The sequence below is a fragment of the Pan troglodytes genome, chromosome 1, assembly GCF_028858775.2.
Source record: "Pan troglodytes isolate AG18354 chromosome 1, NHGRI_mPanTro3-v2.0_pri, whole genome shotgun sequence".
Lineage (NCBI taxonomy): Eukaryota > Metazoa > Chordata > Mammalia > Primates > Hominidae > Pan > Pan troglodytes.
In genome coordinates, this window is record NC_072398.2 from 79,494,613 (window position 1) to 79,510,391 (window position 15,779).

The 15,779-nt window shown below is 41.5% G+C and overlaps 1 protein-coding gene across 7 annotated transcripts in view; it reads left to right on the forward strand.

Moving 5' to 3' along the window:
* The window catches only part of SELP (selectin P), a 42,775-nt gene that overhangs the window by 11,083 nt on the left and 15,913 nt on the right, over window positions 1-15,779 (forward strand). For 4 of the 7 annotated variants that reach the window (XM_001137240.8, XM_009437909.5, XM_054655545.2 and 1 more), the window contains exons 2-9: window positions 1,107-1,197; window positions 2,911-3,297; window positions 6,634-6,741; window positions 7,215-7,400; window positions 7,923-8,108; window positions 8,650-8,835; window positions 10,629-10,814; window positions 13,174-13,359. In XM_001137240.8, coding sequence (XP_001137240.1) covers window positions 1,107-1,197; window positions 2,911-3,297; window positions 6,634-6,741; window positions 7,215-7,400; window positions 7,923-8,108; window positions 8,650-8,835; window positions 10,629-10,814; window positions 13,174-13,359 — 1,516 coding nt within the window. The remainder of the gene's footprint in view (window positions 1-1,106; window positions 1,198-2,910; window positions 3,298-6,633; window positions 6,742-7,214; window positions 7,401-7,922; window positions 8,109-8,649; window positions 8,836-10,628; window positions 10,815-13,173; window positions 13,360-15,779) is intronic. The other 3 variants (XM_054655548.2, XM_054655551.2, XM_054655553.2) reach the window with 1 other exon arrangement.

Here is a 15,779-nt window from a genome sequence, read left to right on the forward strand (position 1 = left end):
CTGAACGTGTTATTTAGATGCCCCAAGCTTCAGTATTTTCATGTGCAACATGAGGAAGTCGGACAAGATGAGCATCACTAGAACTTAGATGCCCAAAAACATTTTTTGTTTTTTTTTTGAGACGGAGTCTCGCACTGTCGCCCCGGATAGAGTGCAGTGGTGTGATCTCCGCTCACTGCAACCTCCGCCTCCCGGGTTCAAGCGATTCTCCTGCCTCGACCTCCCAAGGAGCTGGGATTACAAGCACCCGCCACCACACCTATCTAATTTTTTTTTAATGTACTTTTAGTAGAGACAGGGTTTCACTATGTTGGCCAGGCTGGTCTTGAATTCCTGACCTCATGATCCGCCCACCTCAGCCTCCCAAAGTGCTGGGATTACAGGCATGAGCCACTGTGCCTGGCCCCAAAAACATTTTAAAAATATTCATAGATTTGATGAAATCCCAACAGAAGAGAGTTCATGAGAAATAATAGTTGCTATAGATCCAAGGGGAACAAGTTTACTGCATATATTAAGAAATATTAAATATATACATACATATGTATATTAAACATTGAATAGTATTGTAGATGTGTACAGAAATGAAAAAGCAAGAAGATAAAACAAAGATCCATAGTACAAAATAGATGGCATAGCATAACACAATTAGTTGATGCTCTGCACCTCAAAGTATAGGTTAGACATTATTTGTGTGGGTCAGGAAGTTCTCATGTGACTTTCTATTATTCTTGGGTATGACATACCACTTCTTAAAAAGATTGTTTTATAATAATAATGACAGCCATATTAATATGTTTAGTTTTCTTCCATACACATTAAAAATGTATCTTAAAATAAAAACATTGGTGGCACAAACTACTCAATAAACATTTGTTGAATGAATGAAGAAATGAACTCTGTCCCCAGCCTTGCTACAGTGTCCATCCAGGGTAGAACTTAGAAGCAGGGCAATGAGAAGCAAGAAGGAAGCAGAGGGCTTGAACCCCTCTTCCAATGGAAATTGGCACAATTATACTTCAACATAATGATTGTTAACTAGAATTATTTTTGGCCATGTTGGTGGTGTACGGATACTAAAAGAAAGTTTTCTCTTCTTGTTTCAGGCCAACTGCCAAAAAGCCATCTTGTACCAGAGATTCCAGAGAGTGGTCTTTGGAATTTCCCAACTCCTTTGCTTCAGTGCTCTGATCTCTGGTAAACTTTATGCTAACTTTTCACTTAGCCCTAAGTAATTAGGGTAGAGCCCAGATCTATGTGTGAGAAATTTAAGGATTGTAGCCAGTTGGTTTGAGGCATGGGAAAACTGTCCAAGTCCAGATTGCTGGAAGACAAATGTACCCAACGCCATCATATTGGTAGAAAGGGCATAGGAAAGAACTTAAAATGATATATCCAGGACCAATGTATCCATTAGGCACAGTAGACACAGACCCACAAAATTTTTAAAGACCCACACACGTCTGAATTTCTTTTATAATTATTTTCTTTGAAGTCAAAGAAAATGTTTTAATATATAGTGATATATTCATCTTTGTACCAGTGCAGTTGCAAAATAGAATTTTTAATATGTTAGCATGGAGGAAGAAGCCTACGTAGGCAAAGTTGCCTGAAGTCTATGAAAGTCATAATGCAGCCCTGGCTATATCAGAATAAAGTCTTTAAGGCAAAACAATGCCCTGGAAATGTCAGCAAGGGAGGTACAAGCATGACTAACCCTCATGCAGGCAGCAGAGGAGAGGGTTGGATAGAAACAAGCCTTTAAATAAACAGGAAAGAAACCCATTTCCAGGCCTGATTGCTTGCTTTGTACACCTCTTCATGTGGGAATTGGCCTCTCCTGCCCCGGGTGGACTCCCACAGACTATGATAAGAGTGCTGTAGTACCTTCATACTTTTGAAACGCACATTCTTTATTTCATTTGGTATCAAAAACACTTGTGAAAAAGGGCTGTTCTGAGCCCTATCTTAATAAGGGAGTATTCAGACATGGAAGAAGTAGAGTAGTTAATGAAAGACAAACCGCCAAGAAGAATGGAAAGACTATAAGATTGCAGATCAGGATATCTGATTTCCCACCCGGGCTCTGCCACAAACCTACTGTGTTTCACTCATTCAACAAGTATTTATTGAAGGCCTATTAAGTGCTAAACTCTAGGCTCAGTGCTAAGGATCCAAAGCTAAAAAGAAAACACCGTCGGAGATTTACAACCTGGCAGATGTAGACTGTATCATAGAAACAGACATTACCGTACATGGCAATGAGCACAATGGAGGCAGGGATGAGGTGCTGTGGGAGCCTGGAGGAAGGAACACAGAGTCCACCTGGGAAAGCCATGGAGAATAGGTGGAGTAAAGTTTATCAGACATAAGAAGAGAGGACAGCCAGGATTGTGGGGAGAGCATGTGCAAATTCAAGGAAGTAGGAATTCTGTTTTGCTGAGAAAGTACATACAGTGGGCAATGAGGCTGGACCAACTGGTAGGCTCCAGGTCATAAAGCATGTTATTTTCCATGTGAAGAGGTAGAGCCTGCCCTTAAGACATTTTATGTGTCATTTAATCTGAGCTTGGGCAAATTACTTATGTCTCCTTCTTTTATGAAAGGACAGGAGTAAATTAGATGACTTCCAGGGTCCCTCCTAACTTTGATATCTTATGATTCCAAACCTTTAACATCAAGGATCCTCAGAAGATGACATTTTCCTATTCTGACATCATTCACACTTTTAAGTGAAAGGTGGAAACCACTCTTTTTCCTTCAAACAACTACATTAGACATAAACTAGTCGTTGTTTTGTGTATTAATGTTCTGGTCGGAAATTCATCTGAGTATGCAGAAGCATACTTGGGATCACGGCCTCCTTTTGGTGAGGGGTACTAACCTGGCACTCACTCTCCTTTACTCTAGAACTAACAAACCAGAAAGAAGTGGCAGCATGGACTTATCATTACAGCACAAAAGCATACTCATGGAATATTTCCCGTAAATACTGCCAGAATCGCTACACAGACTTAGTGGCCATCCAGAATAAAAATGAAATCGATTACCTCAATAAGGTCCTACCCTACTACAGCTCCTACTACTGGATTGGGATCCGAAAGAACAATAAGACATGGACATGGGTGGGAACCAAAAAGGCTCTTACTAACGAGGCTGAGAACTGGGCTGATAATGAACCTAACAACAAAAGGAACAACGAGGACTGCGTGGAGATATACATCAAGAGTCCGTCAGCCCCTGGCAAGTGGAATGATGAGCACTGCTTGAAGAAAAAGCACGCATTGTGTTACACAGGTAGGGCCTTCTCTACTTTGAAACTTTCCTGTTAAAAAAAAAAAACCCTGCCTTCTCTGGTTGGCCAACATAACCACCGAGTCAACACAAAGATACAAAGGCAGGACATGAAATCAAGGGGTAAATTGTTAGTCAATCAGCATTATTGAGCACCTTGAAGAATATAAGATCAGAATTAGAGAAAACTAGCTGCTTAAAACTAGAGGGAAATTTTAATATCATCCAGCTCACCTGTCTCATCTTATAACTGATGAAAAGGACACTCACGAGGTTTTAGTTTCTCAAGGCCGTGGAGCAGGACAGAAGAAAAGTGAGGACCAGAAACCAGTCTCCCAAATTTTAGGTCTAGAGCTTTTGTTCACCCCTGTGTCTTGTATAACAGAGAGTGTAAATTGGAAGGAAATTTAGCCCTGCCCCTAGGTGACACAGCTGTAACTAATAGCTACTGAATGTCAGTATGCTCTAGGCATTGTGTTATTAGTTTATTTAGTTCATGTGTCATTTGCTCATTTAATATTAGTCAAATTTAGTCCTCATGACAACTCCATCAGTCAGGTTTTTCTATTACTCTTACTTTGCTGATGAGGGAAATGCTCAGAGCTATTAAGTAATCTGCCCAGGGTTCTAAGCTAGTTGATGGTGGAGCCAGTTTCACACTGATGTTGATTCCAAAATTGGTGTTTTTTAGCCATGTAAACTACCACATTCTTTGCTCTACATTTTTATGAGACAATTTGAGAATATAACCAAGGATTGTAAATGCTTTACAGTTTCTCTTCAACAACAACATATCTTTAGATCCATTGAACTTTGGTGGGAGGGTAGTGGTGGGGAGTGGGCAGGAAAGGAAAGAAGTAATTGAAGGTGAAATACTTCGAGTGTATTTTAATTCTCAACTTTACCAGTGTCAGAGTAAGCAGACATTCCTGAAAGCTTGGTCTTCCTCTAGTCACGAGCCTAGTGTCAGAGCTGATTCCTTCTTTCTGATGTTGCTTCCCTGTCTAGAGGGGCCGGTCCTGTCCTTTGTAGAACATGAACACTGTGCCTAAGGATGGTATGGACTGCCCCGAGCAGGAAGGTTCTAAGTACTCGGAAGCTTCTTTGATAAATCATCTGCCATACATATTCTGAATTCTTTAGATTTTAAACACCTCTCCCTCAGAAGCCCTCAACAGTACATGTATGGAACAGAATACACAGAATAAAGCAAGCCTTCTACATTGTCCCTCTTCTCCCCAAGCCTCCTAGCTGAGGCAAAACATATCCATGAATGCATTATCATATAATCAGATCTACTTTATAAATAATGCATTTATATATAAATAAATTGATTAATGAGCATATATTCATGGATCAGGATGGACATTACCAGGATATTAGCTCATCCTACTGCTCTCCCAGTCAGCTCTCTACCCCTTTCTGGGCTATGCCTCCCTAGAATTATCTCTTATGAGATAACCTTGACTGCCACTAGCTGTTTCAATATGCCACTACTTCCCCTTCACACCCAACCTTCAAAATCCATTTCTGCAAGACAGTCTTCCTCAATAAAGCTTGCCAAAAAAATTGCAAGACAGAAAAAAGATAAAAAATTACTGGCATAAATGATGACACTCCTCTAACCCGCAACAGTGGTGGACATCACTAATTAATACAACTTTACCTGAACACAGATGGGTTTTATCTCCACCAACACAGTACTCTAAGCAGCCACTACCATTGATTGTCGTTTTGCCATCTAAGATGTAAAGGATGTAGAGAAGCATCAATTATCCATGGGAGACGAGAAATAGATATATTTACTGTAATATAAAATTAAGTTTGATTGTTGGAATAATTCTCCACATGTCAGGAATTATTAGACCTCAGAGCAGGCTATCGAAAAAAGATTTATTCATTGAATCATCATGAATAAATCATCTTCTCCCTGGAGATCCAAAGGAATAGACAAATTGCTAACCTATCTATTCAGGAATCCCTGAAATGGGATAGAATACAGAACATTGTCTCTTTTTTTCCCCCTAGAGTTCTGAGATCCCAAGGAAGCTATAATTGGGGAAACATTTGTATGTTTCCCTCCAAGAACATAGGGCAGGCAGGGGTTGCTACTGTAAGGCATTAAGACATTGGTGGGGTTAAGGTCAGGGAGCGAAGTGAATAGGATGTGGACCAAACCTGTATCCATTTAGCTGCTATTGCCTCCTACATCTTCTCTTTATTTGAACCCTTCCCAGTGTCTCAGTGCAGCTTCACCAAATTCACTGGCTGCCATAGGAACTTCTTCCTATAGAACCTTGCATGGTTTATAGAATTTTAATATCTCAGAATTGAGAGGAAAGATAGAGATCATGTAGCACAGCATATCCACATATGACATATGGATATCCTTTTGTAATATACTTCCAAGTGAACCAGCATGTGGACAGGGCTTAAGACAGAGGAAATAACCACCAGAAAACAGTTCAGCCACAGAACTTGCCCCCAACTATGACCTCATTAATAAAAACATCTCAGTGCTTTGAAAGTATCAATTCTAATACTAATTCTCTTCAAGTGCATATACCCTCAAATACTTTCTCGCAGGAAAGAAACCATGGCCCTTCTCTATTCTGTCACCTGAGTGGCACTGTCTTGGTGAGGAGCACATGGCAGGTCAGCCATAGTCAGTACTATCTTGGCCTGCTGTATTCAGACTCATGAAACATCACCTCATAAGATTGTTTGTCCTTTACCATGAGTGGGTCTTAAACATCTCATTTGGCTCCTCTGTTTCTCCACTGTAGGATTCTGGACATAGATTTGAAGCAAATGAAAGGTGAAAGGGTTTGGGCTCTAACACTGTGCAAGCTGAGCTCAGAGAAGTAACTTGCCTAAGGTCACATAGCAAGTAGGCAGCAGAGCCAGGATTCATATCACACTTGTGTGATCCCACGCCCCACATCTGGTGCCTAACCTCAATGCAGTAATACGTGACATTGGGCTTCCATAATAAAACAACGCTTGGTTTGAAAACCACAACCCATTTTGTACCACATAGGGTTTCTCTGTCCACACATCTGTCAGTGGCTCCATTTGTCCCTCTGTGTCCACACAAAACAATACCCTCCTTAGGAAACACTAAATGCAGTATGAAATGGGAGCCATGCAATACTCCAGCAGGCCCCTACAATGCTTTTCACAAGGAACAGGTTGGCTCTCTAGAAGATACTGTGGTTCCCTCTTGTCTGGCTAGCTCAGTCCTATCTGAGAGGGGATGAGTCTGTGGTCAAAACGAGAATTCAGCCTTTCCTCACATCTGTGAATGTCCATGACTCTGACCTTTCCATATCTATGCAGCCTCCTGCCAGGACACGTCCTGCAGCAAACAAGGAGAGTGCCTCGAGACCATCGGGAACTACACCTGCTCCTGTTACCCTGGATTCTATGGGCCAGAATGTGAATACGGTGAGGCTTCTTTTTTGTTGATATTATTTTGGTTTTATGCTAGAGATGATGCCAAGAAGTAAATAAATCATGCTGAAGTCTCTCCAGTGAGAATAGGATGGTACCAGCCCCCCTCTATCATCTGTCTCCTCCACTCAGTGTCCCTAGACACACACTCTAGGTAAAAACATTTTATTCTTGGGAGAAAACATTGACTCATAAATTTCAAAAAAGAAAAGGGAAAGGGAAAGGAAGCAAAACCAACAGAACACTTTCAGGCTAATTTTACTTGTTTGAAGTAAAAACTTGTGAAAGAATGACTATTTCCTAAGATGCAGCCAATACAAAGAGACCAAATAGAGATGGATAGCTTGGGTTAGAAGTTTAGGAAATTAGAGTTAAGAGGGTTACACAAATAGTTACAGCTTTCAGCAAATCTGACATTGCTGTTAATTCTACATGGAAAATAAAAATAACTATTTTGTCTCCTGCAGCGAGAGAGTGTGGAGAACTTGAGCTCCCTCAACACGTGCTCATGAACTGCAGCCACCCTCTGGGAAACTTCTCTTTTAACTCGCAGTGCAGCTTCCACTGCACTGACGGGTACCAAGTAAATGGGCCCAGCAAGCTGGAATGCTTGGCTTCTGGAATCTGGACAAATAAGCCTCCACAGTGTTTAGGTATGTAGACCTTATTCTTTTCATCCTCACTGACATAGAATTTTTGGGGAGAAGAGGACACAATGAGCTTTCTCCATTAAAAAATGTGAGAAATAATGACCATCTATGTTAGATGGAAAATTCTGGTTATCACTGTTAACTGTCAACCAGAGTAACATTAATTTCAATTTTCATGGTATTTTTTTATGGGTAGAGTGACTTAGTTTAATTGTTGATTCGCAGGCAAAAACATTACAAAGGGACCCCCCTTTCCCTTTGTTAATTGTAAAGTAAACAGAGTACAATGATGAGGACTTAGGGGTTAAGAATTATTAATTTGATAATTTTACCTAACTTCTCTACATGAAAAACAAGGGTGTTTGATCTTTCCAAACAGCTATTGAAAACACCATTTAACCATTCTAGTGCATCCCCCTGCCTGCCACTTTGGGAAGGTGTGACTGCTGCAGAATTTGAAGGCTTCCAAGGTGATGGACAAAATTTGTCCAAGGACTCACACTGTTATTCTGTGGTTGGTTTTAGCTGCCCAGTGCCCACCCCTGAAGATTCCTGAACGAGGAAACATGACCTGCCTTCATTCTGCAAAAGCATTCCAGCATCAGTCTAGCTGCAGCTTCAGTTGTGAAGAGGGATTTGCATTAGTTGGACCGGAAGTGGTGCAATGCACAGCCTCGGGGGTATGGACAGCCCCAGCCCCAGTGTGTAAAGGTGAGTTTCAGATAGTTGGGATGTATAATGTCCATTGCACCCAGTCCTTACTTAGCGCATAGATGAAATTGACCAGCTTATGGAGAAGCTGGCCTGAATTGCCAAAATTTAATTCTCTTCCTACCTGCCAGTCAGCTAGATTGGGTTCATCTGTGATGAGAAAGGAAAAAAATTCCTTTCTTTCCCCAAACACAAATGCAGGCAGTTTCAGAATGGCCTCATTCATAATTTCCACATAAGATTAGAAAGGGTGGCCTCTACATCTGTAAGTGGACACTAGAAGACCTACTGAGACAGGTTTATAGAAGTATAGGGAATAGAGGACATTAAGAATACAGCTTGGAGGAATCTTTGTTTTTAACAGACTCAGATCACCCTGGGAACTGGTAATCCAAGTCTGGACAAACATCATTAGGGTCTCTTGACCTTTACATCTTGCTAGCTCCACCTGCATTTCAGAGGTGGTTCCACCATTGCTCTCTATCTGTGGCTTTTCTCCTTTCTCAGTATCTTTCTCTTTATCCTTGGTTATTCTCTCCAGCTGTGCAGTGTCAGCACCTGCAAGCCCCCAACGAAGGAACCATGGACTGTGTTCATCCGCTTACTGCTTTTGCCTATGGTTCCAGCTGTAAATTTGAGTGCCAGCCCGGCTACAGAGTGAGGGGCTTGGACATGCTCCGCTGCATTGACTCTGGACACTGGTCTGCACCCTTGCCAACCTGTGAGGGTAGGATTTTTCGTTAGCAACCTCCATTCTGTCCAAGAAGGAATCATGGCATGGTAGAGAGGCCAAGGGCTCTCAGTGTCGGGGTGATCTCTTCTAAGTTCTTGCACTAGAGCAAGCTCTTCAACCTCCAGGAACCATGGTTTTCTCATCTGTGAAATGGAGCTAAGAATTGCAAGGTGCTTGTGAGGATTAAGTACATAAAAAGTATACAATTAAATAGCATGTATAAAGTACCTAGCATAGAGCTTCTGCTCTACTGACATATCCGAGGTATAGGGCCATGTCCTATACTTGAGAGGGAGTTGGGAGCAGCGGCTAAGGTGGCTAAAGAGAGTGGTTCACCATGTAGTCTTTGAGGGTAGCCTTTGACAAAGAAGCAAAGGAAGGAACACTGCATCGAAAAAGTGTGTGATGCAATCCCAGGCAATTACATAATTCCACCAAAATGAATTCTCTGCAATTGCCTCACACCCTCAGTTTATAAGGCGGACAGTGGTAATGGGAGAATAGAAAATTTACGATGGATTAGTGAATTCCCAGACCTGGATGACAAGCCCAACCCTGCTACTATCTAGCTATGAGACTTTAGAGAAGTCACTTAACACTTCTGAACCTCACTTTTCTTGCCTAAAACATAAGAGAGAAGAGAGAAACACTAGAGGATTTTGGTGTTTTTGTTTGTTTGTTTTTGTTTGTTTGTTTTGAGACAGAGTCTCACTCTGTCGCCCAGGCTGAAGTGCAGTGGCACGATCTCAGCTCACTGCAACCTCTGCCTCCCAGGTTCAAACGATTCTCCTGCCTCAGCCTCCCGAATAGCTAGGATTACAGGCAACTTTTTGTATTTTTAGTAGAGACTAGGGTTTCACCATTTTGGCCAGGCTGGTCTCAAACTCCTGACCTCAAGTGATTCACTCACATCAGCCTCTCAAAATGCTGGGATTATAGGTGTGAGCCATTGTGCCCAGCCGGATTTTTGGTTCTTAAATGCTCTGAGTCTGTAAAAACCAGAGGTCAAAGCCCAGAGCAAAGAGGTAGTCTTTACACTTTGAAAAGTTTCAGAAATAGCCTGGAAATAAAATGCTTTATCAAGGAAGAGCATGAGGAAACCAATCTTTATCAGAACTGAGGTCACTCAGGGCTTAATTGTGCTCAGGAATTCACTTTGGCTGCACTCACTTGGCAACTGAAGTCTGATTAGGATGACATCCTGTGTTCTAGAGACAAAGCCCGGTCAGGATCATTTTACAGGACTAGGTAACAGTGTCAACAATAAGCTATGCTAGTCCAGCTTTTTTTTTTTCCCCCTATAAGTCCAGCATTTTCCTGTATGTACTCTTTTCAGATTCAGTTTCACAGATAATGTCAATATTTAATGAGCACTTTCAACGTACAAAACACTCTGCTCAGCTCCAGAATAAAACTGTGAATGACTGAGCCCAACTTCGAGAAGACCATGGTATAATGGGGAAGAATGACAATCATGTATGAACAGCACAAGAACAGAGGCTGTGGGAGCACATTGCAGGGGCTTCTACCCTTAGTTAAGGTGGGAAGGGAGGGCTTCCTAAGGAAAGGGAAGTCTAAGCTGAGACCTGAAGGGCAGGTGAGAGTGAGTCAGGCCAAGAGGGGCATGGGAAGGTGTTCCAGGCAGTCTCTCTTTTGGAAAATGGAGGTTTTAGGGTTCTGAACACACTGAAAATGTGGACAGGAAAGATACAGCATCCAGGAATTTTTTCTGAGGAAGAACCTGGCCCTTCCATTACCCGGCTTTAGAAGATACCTTTTCCACTTAGCTATTTCGTGTGAGCCGCTGGAGAGTCCTGTCCACGGAAGCATGGATTGCTCTCCATCCTTGAGAGCGTTTCAGTATGACACCAACTGTAGCTTCCACTGTGCTGAAGGTTTCATGCTGAGAGGAGCCGATATAGTTCGGTGTGATAACTTGGGACAGTGGACAGCACCAGCCCCAGTCTGTCAAGGTACTGTAACAGTGGTAATGTTTTTCTGTGTGTCTCAGCTCATTAGAGGCATCAGCATCTGCACTGAGCATTGGCATGCCTTTCTTTATCAGATATTCACTGAGAACCTACTATGTGCCATGTCCTTTGTGCTTGGGACCAGGGATGAGATGAAATGGTGCACGAAGCCAGTCTTAGGCACATGTCCACTATAGTATAGTCAAGGTGAGGGTTGCACTGATTGACACATATAGGGTGCATTGGAATGAAGAAGATGGGGCTTGGGGGAATAAATCATGCATGAGGAATAGCATGGGATGGGGAAGGGTAATGGACAAGGTGTTTAGTTCGGTCCTGTCACTTCCTGTCCTTAAGCTAGTGGTTTAGACTCTCTGAGGCTCAGTATCTTCCGTAAAATGGGGCTACTATTATCAGCCTTACCTACCTGCCTCACTAGTAGTTGCGAATTAATGTCTGTAAACGCAACTTTAAAACTCTTATATGATTTATAGGGAAAATGATGATGATGACATGTTACCTTATAAATCACATGTCTGTGGTCTGATTTGACAAAATGATCCTCTTTCAATATGTTAGGTTTCTAATCTTTTGCTCTTATACTAAGGCACTCATGGGGGGCGGGTGTGGTGGTTCACAAGGATTATTATTTTTTTACGAGGAGTACCTCACACTAAAGTCATGTTCCAGAAGTGTAATATTGACATTTTGTGTTTTCATTTACGGAGACCTCTGAGCAATCTATGTGACTCCCCTGGGTTCCTAAGTATACCTTGATTTTAAAATGAGGCAGTGGTTTGAAAGCAGGTCTTGAAGAGATATTTGTGCACCCATGTTCATAGCACTATTAATCACAACAGTTAAAATGTGGAAGCAACCCAAACACCCATCAATGGATGAAAGGATAAGTAAAAAGTATTCCACATACTTACAGTGGAATATTATTCAACCTTAAAGAGGAAGTAAATTCTGACCTCTGCTACAAACATGAATGAACCTTGAAGACATTATGCTAAGTGAAATAAGCCACTATGAAAGGACAAATACTGCATGATTCCACTCATATGAGGAACTTAGAGTAGTCAAAGTCATAGAGACAGAAAGTAGAATGGAGGTTGCCAAGGGCTCGGTGGGAGAGGGAAATAGGGAGTTATGGTTTAATGGATACGGAGTTTCAGTTTGAGATGATGAAAAGAGTTTTGGAGATGAATAATGGTGATGGTGGCACAATAATATGAATGTACTTAATACCACTGAACTGTACACTTGATATTGGTGACATGGTAAATTAAATTTCATGCTATGTAAATCTCACTATAATAAAAAATTGAACAGCAAAAAAAAAAAAGAAAAAACAAGAAGGCAATAGAATAGATGGCTGTACACCATGATGCTGACACCTAGTCTGAGTTATGGAATGTATTGTATATGTTATCTGGGAGAAAAAGACACAATGAGCTCTTTGACACACTTAAAAGGGATCATAAGGGATTATTCAAGCCATTGTTGTCTCCAGGAAGGTAAATGTCTAATCAAGAAAAGATAGTTGGATATTCTCTTAAGTATCCAGAGATGTGGTCTCACTAACCCCCTTCATAGGCCTTCTGAATGTTTCCCACTCCTGAACTCAGTGTCTGCATGTGACGCAAAGCCTTAATGATATTATTACTATCTATTACTACCACTGCTACTAATATAGCAGCTAATGTTCATTGAGCACTTTCTATGATCTCAGTCTAACTCTATGAGGTAGTTACAATTATTACTACCATTTTAAAGATGAGAAGAGACAACACACGGAATATGTGTGCTCTCTTCATATATGGTTATTTATTTTACATCTTTGAGATCATGGTGTATATTATAATTTTTATTCTGATTTTTTATTTAACATCATACATTGAGACCTCTCTCCTATCTTTACAGGTTAAAATATATTATTTTTAGTGACCTTTAACATTCTTTTCATGGATCCACCATCATTAATTTCCACCCTCAATTAATGGCATTTGTGTTTGTTTTCAATATTCCGCTCTTACAAATAATGTCTTCACAAAAATCTCTAAATAGATTTTTTGGTGTGCATCTTGATTACATACTTAGCATAAATTCTTGGGTCCAAAAGCATGATAACTTAAAAATTATTGATACATGTTGCCAAGATGCTCAACAAAGGTTTAGCATTTCCTAATAAAATCCTTCATGTGCCGTTATAATTAAATGACACTTTTTCTTATCTTCTATGTTAAACGAGCCCAATTCAGGAATCCCTGTTCTTGACACTAGAAAGAGTTAATGGCTCAAAAATCAATGAGTACATGTGTATTACTGTTTCTTTATTCTTTACTTCCTTATCCCTTAGCTTTGCAGTGCCAGGATCTCCCGGTTCCAAATGAGGCCCGGGTGAACTGCTCCCATCCCTTCGGTGCCTTTAGGTACCAGTCAGTCTGCAGCTTCACCTGCAATGAAGGCTTGCTCCTGGTGGGAGCAAGTGTGCTACAGTGCTTGGCTACTGGAAACTGGAATTCTGTTCCTCCAGAATGCCAAGGTAAGAGTGTATTCTTTCTAACATCATGGAAATAAATTGTAGGCAGTATTTTTAAAGGCTGGATTTTAGAGGTGACAACTATGTAAGATCCACCTTGAAATGGACTGGAAAATTCATAAATACTCTCACTCATCCTCTTGTCCTATAACCCAAGGATCCCAAATGCAAATGCCTCCGGGGGATAGGCAGATAACACAAGTGTCAGGATGTCTGGCCATAGACAGTGGGGCATGGCCCTTGCTAACTCCTTATCAGGGTCTTTACCCAGACCTGAAGGCTCCTGCCACAAACCAGGTAAACTCTTCTCACCTGGCCAAAAATGGCATCTGGAAAGAAGACCAGGTGGGAAAAAAATTGCTTCAGAGTGGTTGTCCCAAGGCTGGTCTGGCACTTCTAGGAACCACAGGGTATAATGGTAAAATGGGAGGGGCAGAATTTACAAGTACCCAGTTGCAAACACTCCAAGATCTGTATAAAATTGGAGAAATAGACTTAGAATAAGGTGAAGAGTGATAGAAAAAAGAGAAAAACTAATCTGTATACTGGAGGTTACGGGATTCTCAGAAGAAAGAAATGTGTGGATTCAGTATAAACATTCTATCTGCATTGTACTTGATATACATATATTTTTTGAGACGGAGTCTCACTCTGTCGCCCAGGCTGGAGTGCAATGGCACAATCTCAGCCCACTGCAACCTCCGCCTCCTGGGTTCAAGCAATTCTCCTGTCTCAGCTTCCCGAGTAGCTGGGACTACAGGTGCCCGCCACCGTGCCCAGCTAATTTTTGTATTTTTGGTAGAGATGAGGTTTCACCATCTTAGCTAGGCTGGTCTCAAACTCCTGACCTCAGGTGATCTGCCTGACTCGGCCTCCCACAGTGCTGGGATTACAGGTGTGAGCCACTGCTCCCGGCCTTGTACTTGATATTTAACAAGCCAGTGTGCTCTGTCAGTATTGCAACATCTTGTATGAACTAGAACGGGTTCTAGTCATCCATGTTTGTGAATTGAAGGATAGACGTATTTTTTTATATTCCCCAAGCTTTTTCCCCCTCAATGTATCCAATTCCTTAGTTAACTTTTATAGACAATGCTGCTTTTTAAACGCAAGATTTTCATTTATAAAAATCTGCAGAAATATAATAAAGAAATGAAAAAATATCCTCTTAAATACTCCTATCCTAAAATAGACACTGTTAGGCTTCTGGTATGAATTCTTCCAATATTTTCTCTGCTTTTCCTCCTATGCAATTAATATTTTTATGATGTATATACAATTTTAACAATAAAGTTGAATGGGTAAAAGACTAGACAGTTCTACATTATTTGCCATACCTTTCACTTTGTATAGACTTTCAACATTTGAGTGAAAGTGGGCAGATACATATTTTTACTAAAAGGAAACCACTCACTATTCAGGTCACACAAAAGCATAATCACATACACACACACACACCCCCACACACACACCCCATTGTTAAGCTAGGTCAACAGTAAATGAGTGAATGAATGAATGAATGAATGAACAAATGGACAAGCAAACAGCAGAATTGAATGTCCTTCATCACCAGGCACCAGAGAGGATGGCAAGCCCCCGGACTTAGGGTTGGGTGCACCTTCAGAGCTGGGTCTGGAGAGAACAGGGCGGGGCTGTGACCTTGCCCCTTAAGTGCTCATCCTGGCTACATTGAAGTCTGGACATATCACAAAGTCCACACAACTTTGGGGAAGTTGTGGGAAGAACTGGGAATCCCTGAGGACAGTGATCACAGTGATTGAAACTCTTACAGGCAAGCCTGGGTGGTGCAGGGCACAGATTACAGTTCATTGCTCCATACTGTCCTGCCTCTGCGTGTTTCACAGCAAGGAGGTTGCCACTCACCACGGCTTCCTGTGACCTTCCAGTTCCCTTCTGCTTTTAGTTATTTATTTACTCTGAACTTTCTCCTCTTGTTGCCGGGTGCACATCAAGTGAAATACCCAAATGTGGGCTGGGCAGGAAGGTACCATGCAGTGTGCAATCCACTCGCTGTTGTAATACTTCTGAGAGAGTGTTATCAGACAATTTCCCTTTTTAATGTCCTCCCACCCCTCCACATCTACCCCTGCTGTCAGAAGGCAAAGCCACAGAAGAGCTGGAAATGGGCTCTGCGGTACCAACATCCTCACCCACACCCTTTCCCCCATAAGTCCTTGCAGTTTATAGGCTTCTTGAGTTGTGTCCTCTCCAGCCCCACATACACACTTACTACAGAAATACTTTTCAACTAGAAGAAAAGAACCAGATCTTTGGACAAGTTGATCAGATTGAAAGGAATGTAGCTAGAGAGGGGAAGGAATGAAGGGAAGAGAAAGGCATAGAAAGTGTTCTTGAAACCTCATGCTGTTTAAGTCAGTGGCTGAAAAATGACCCTAGGAGCA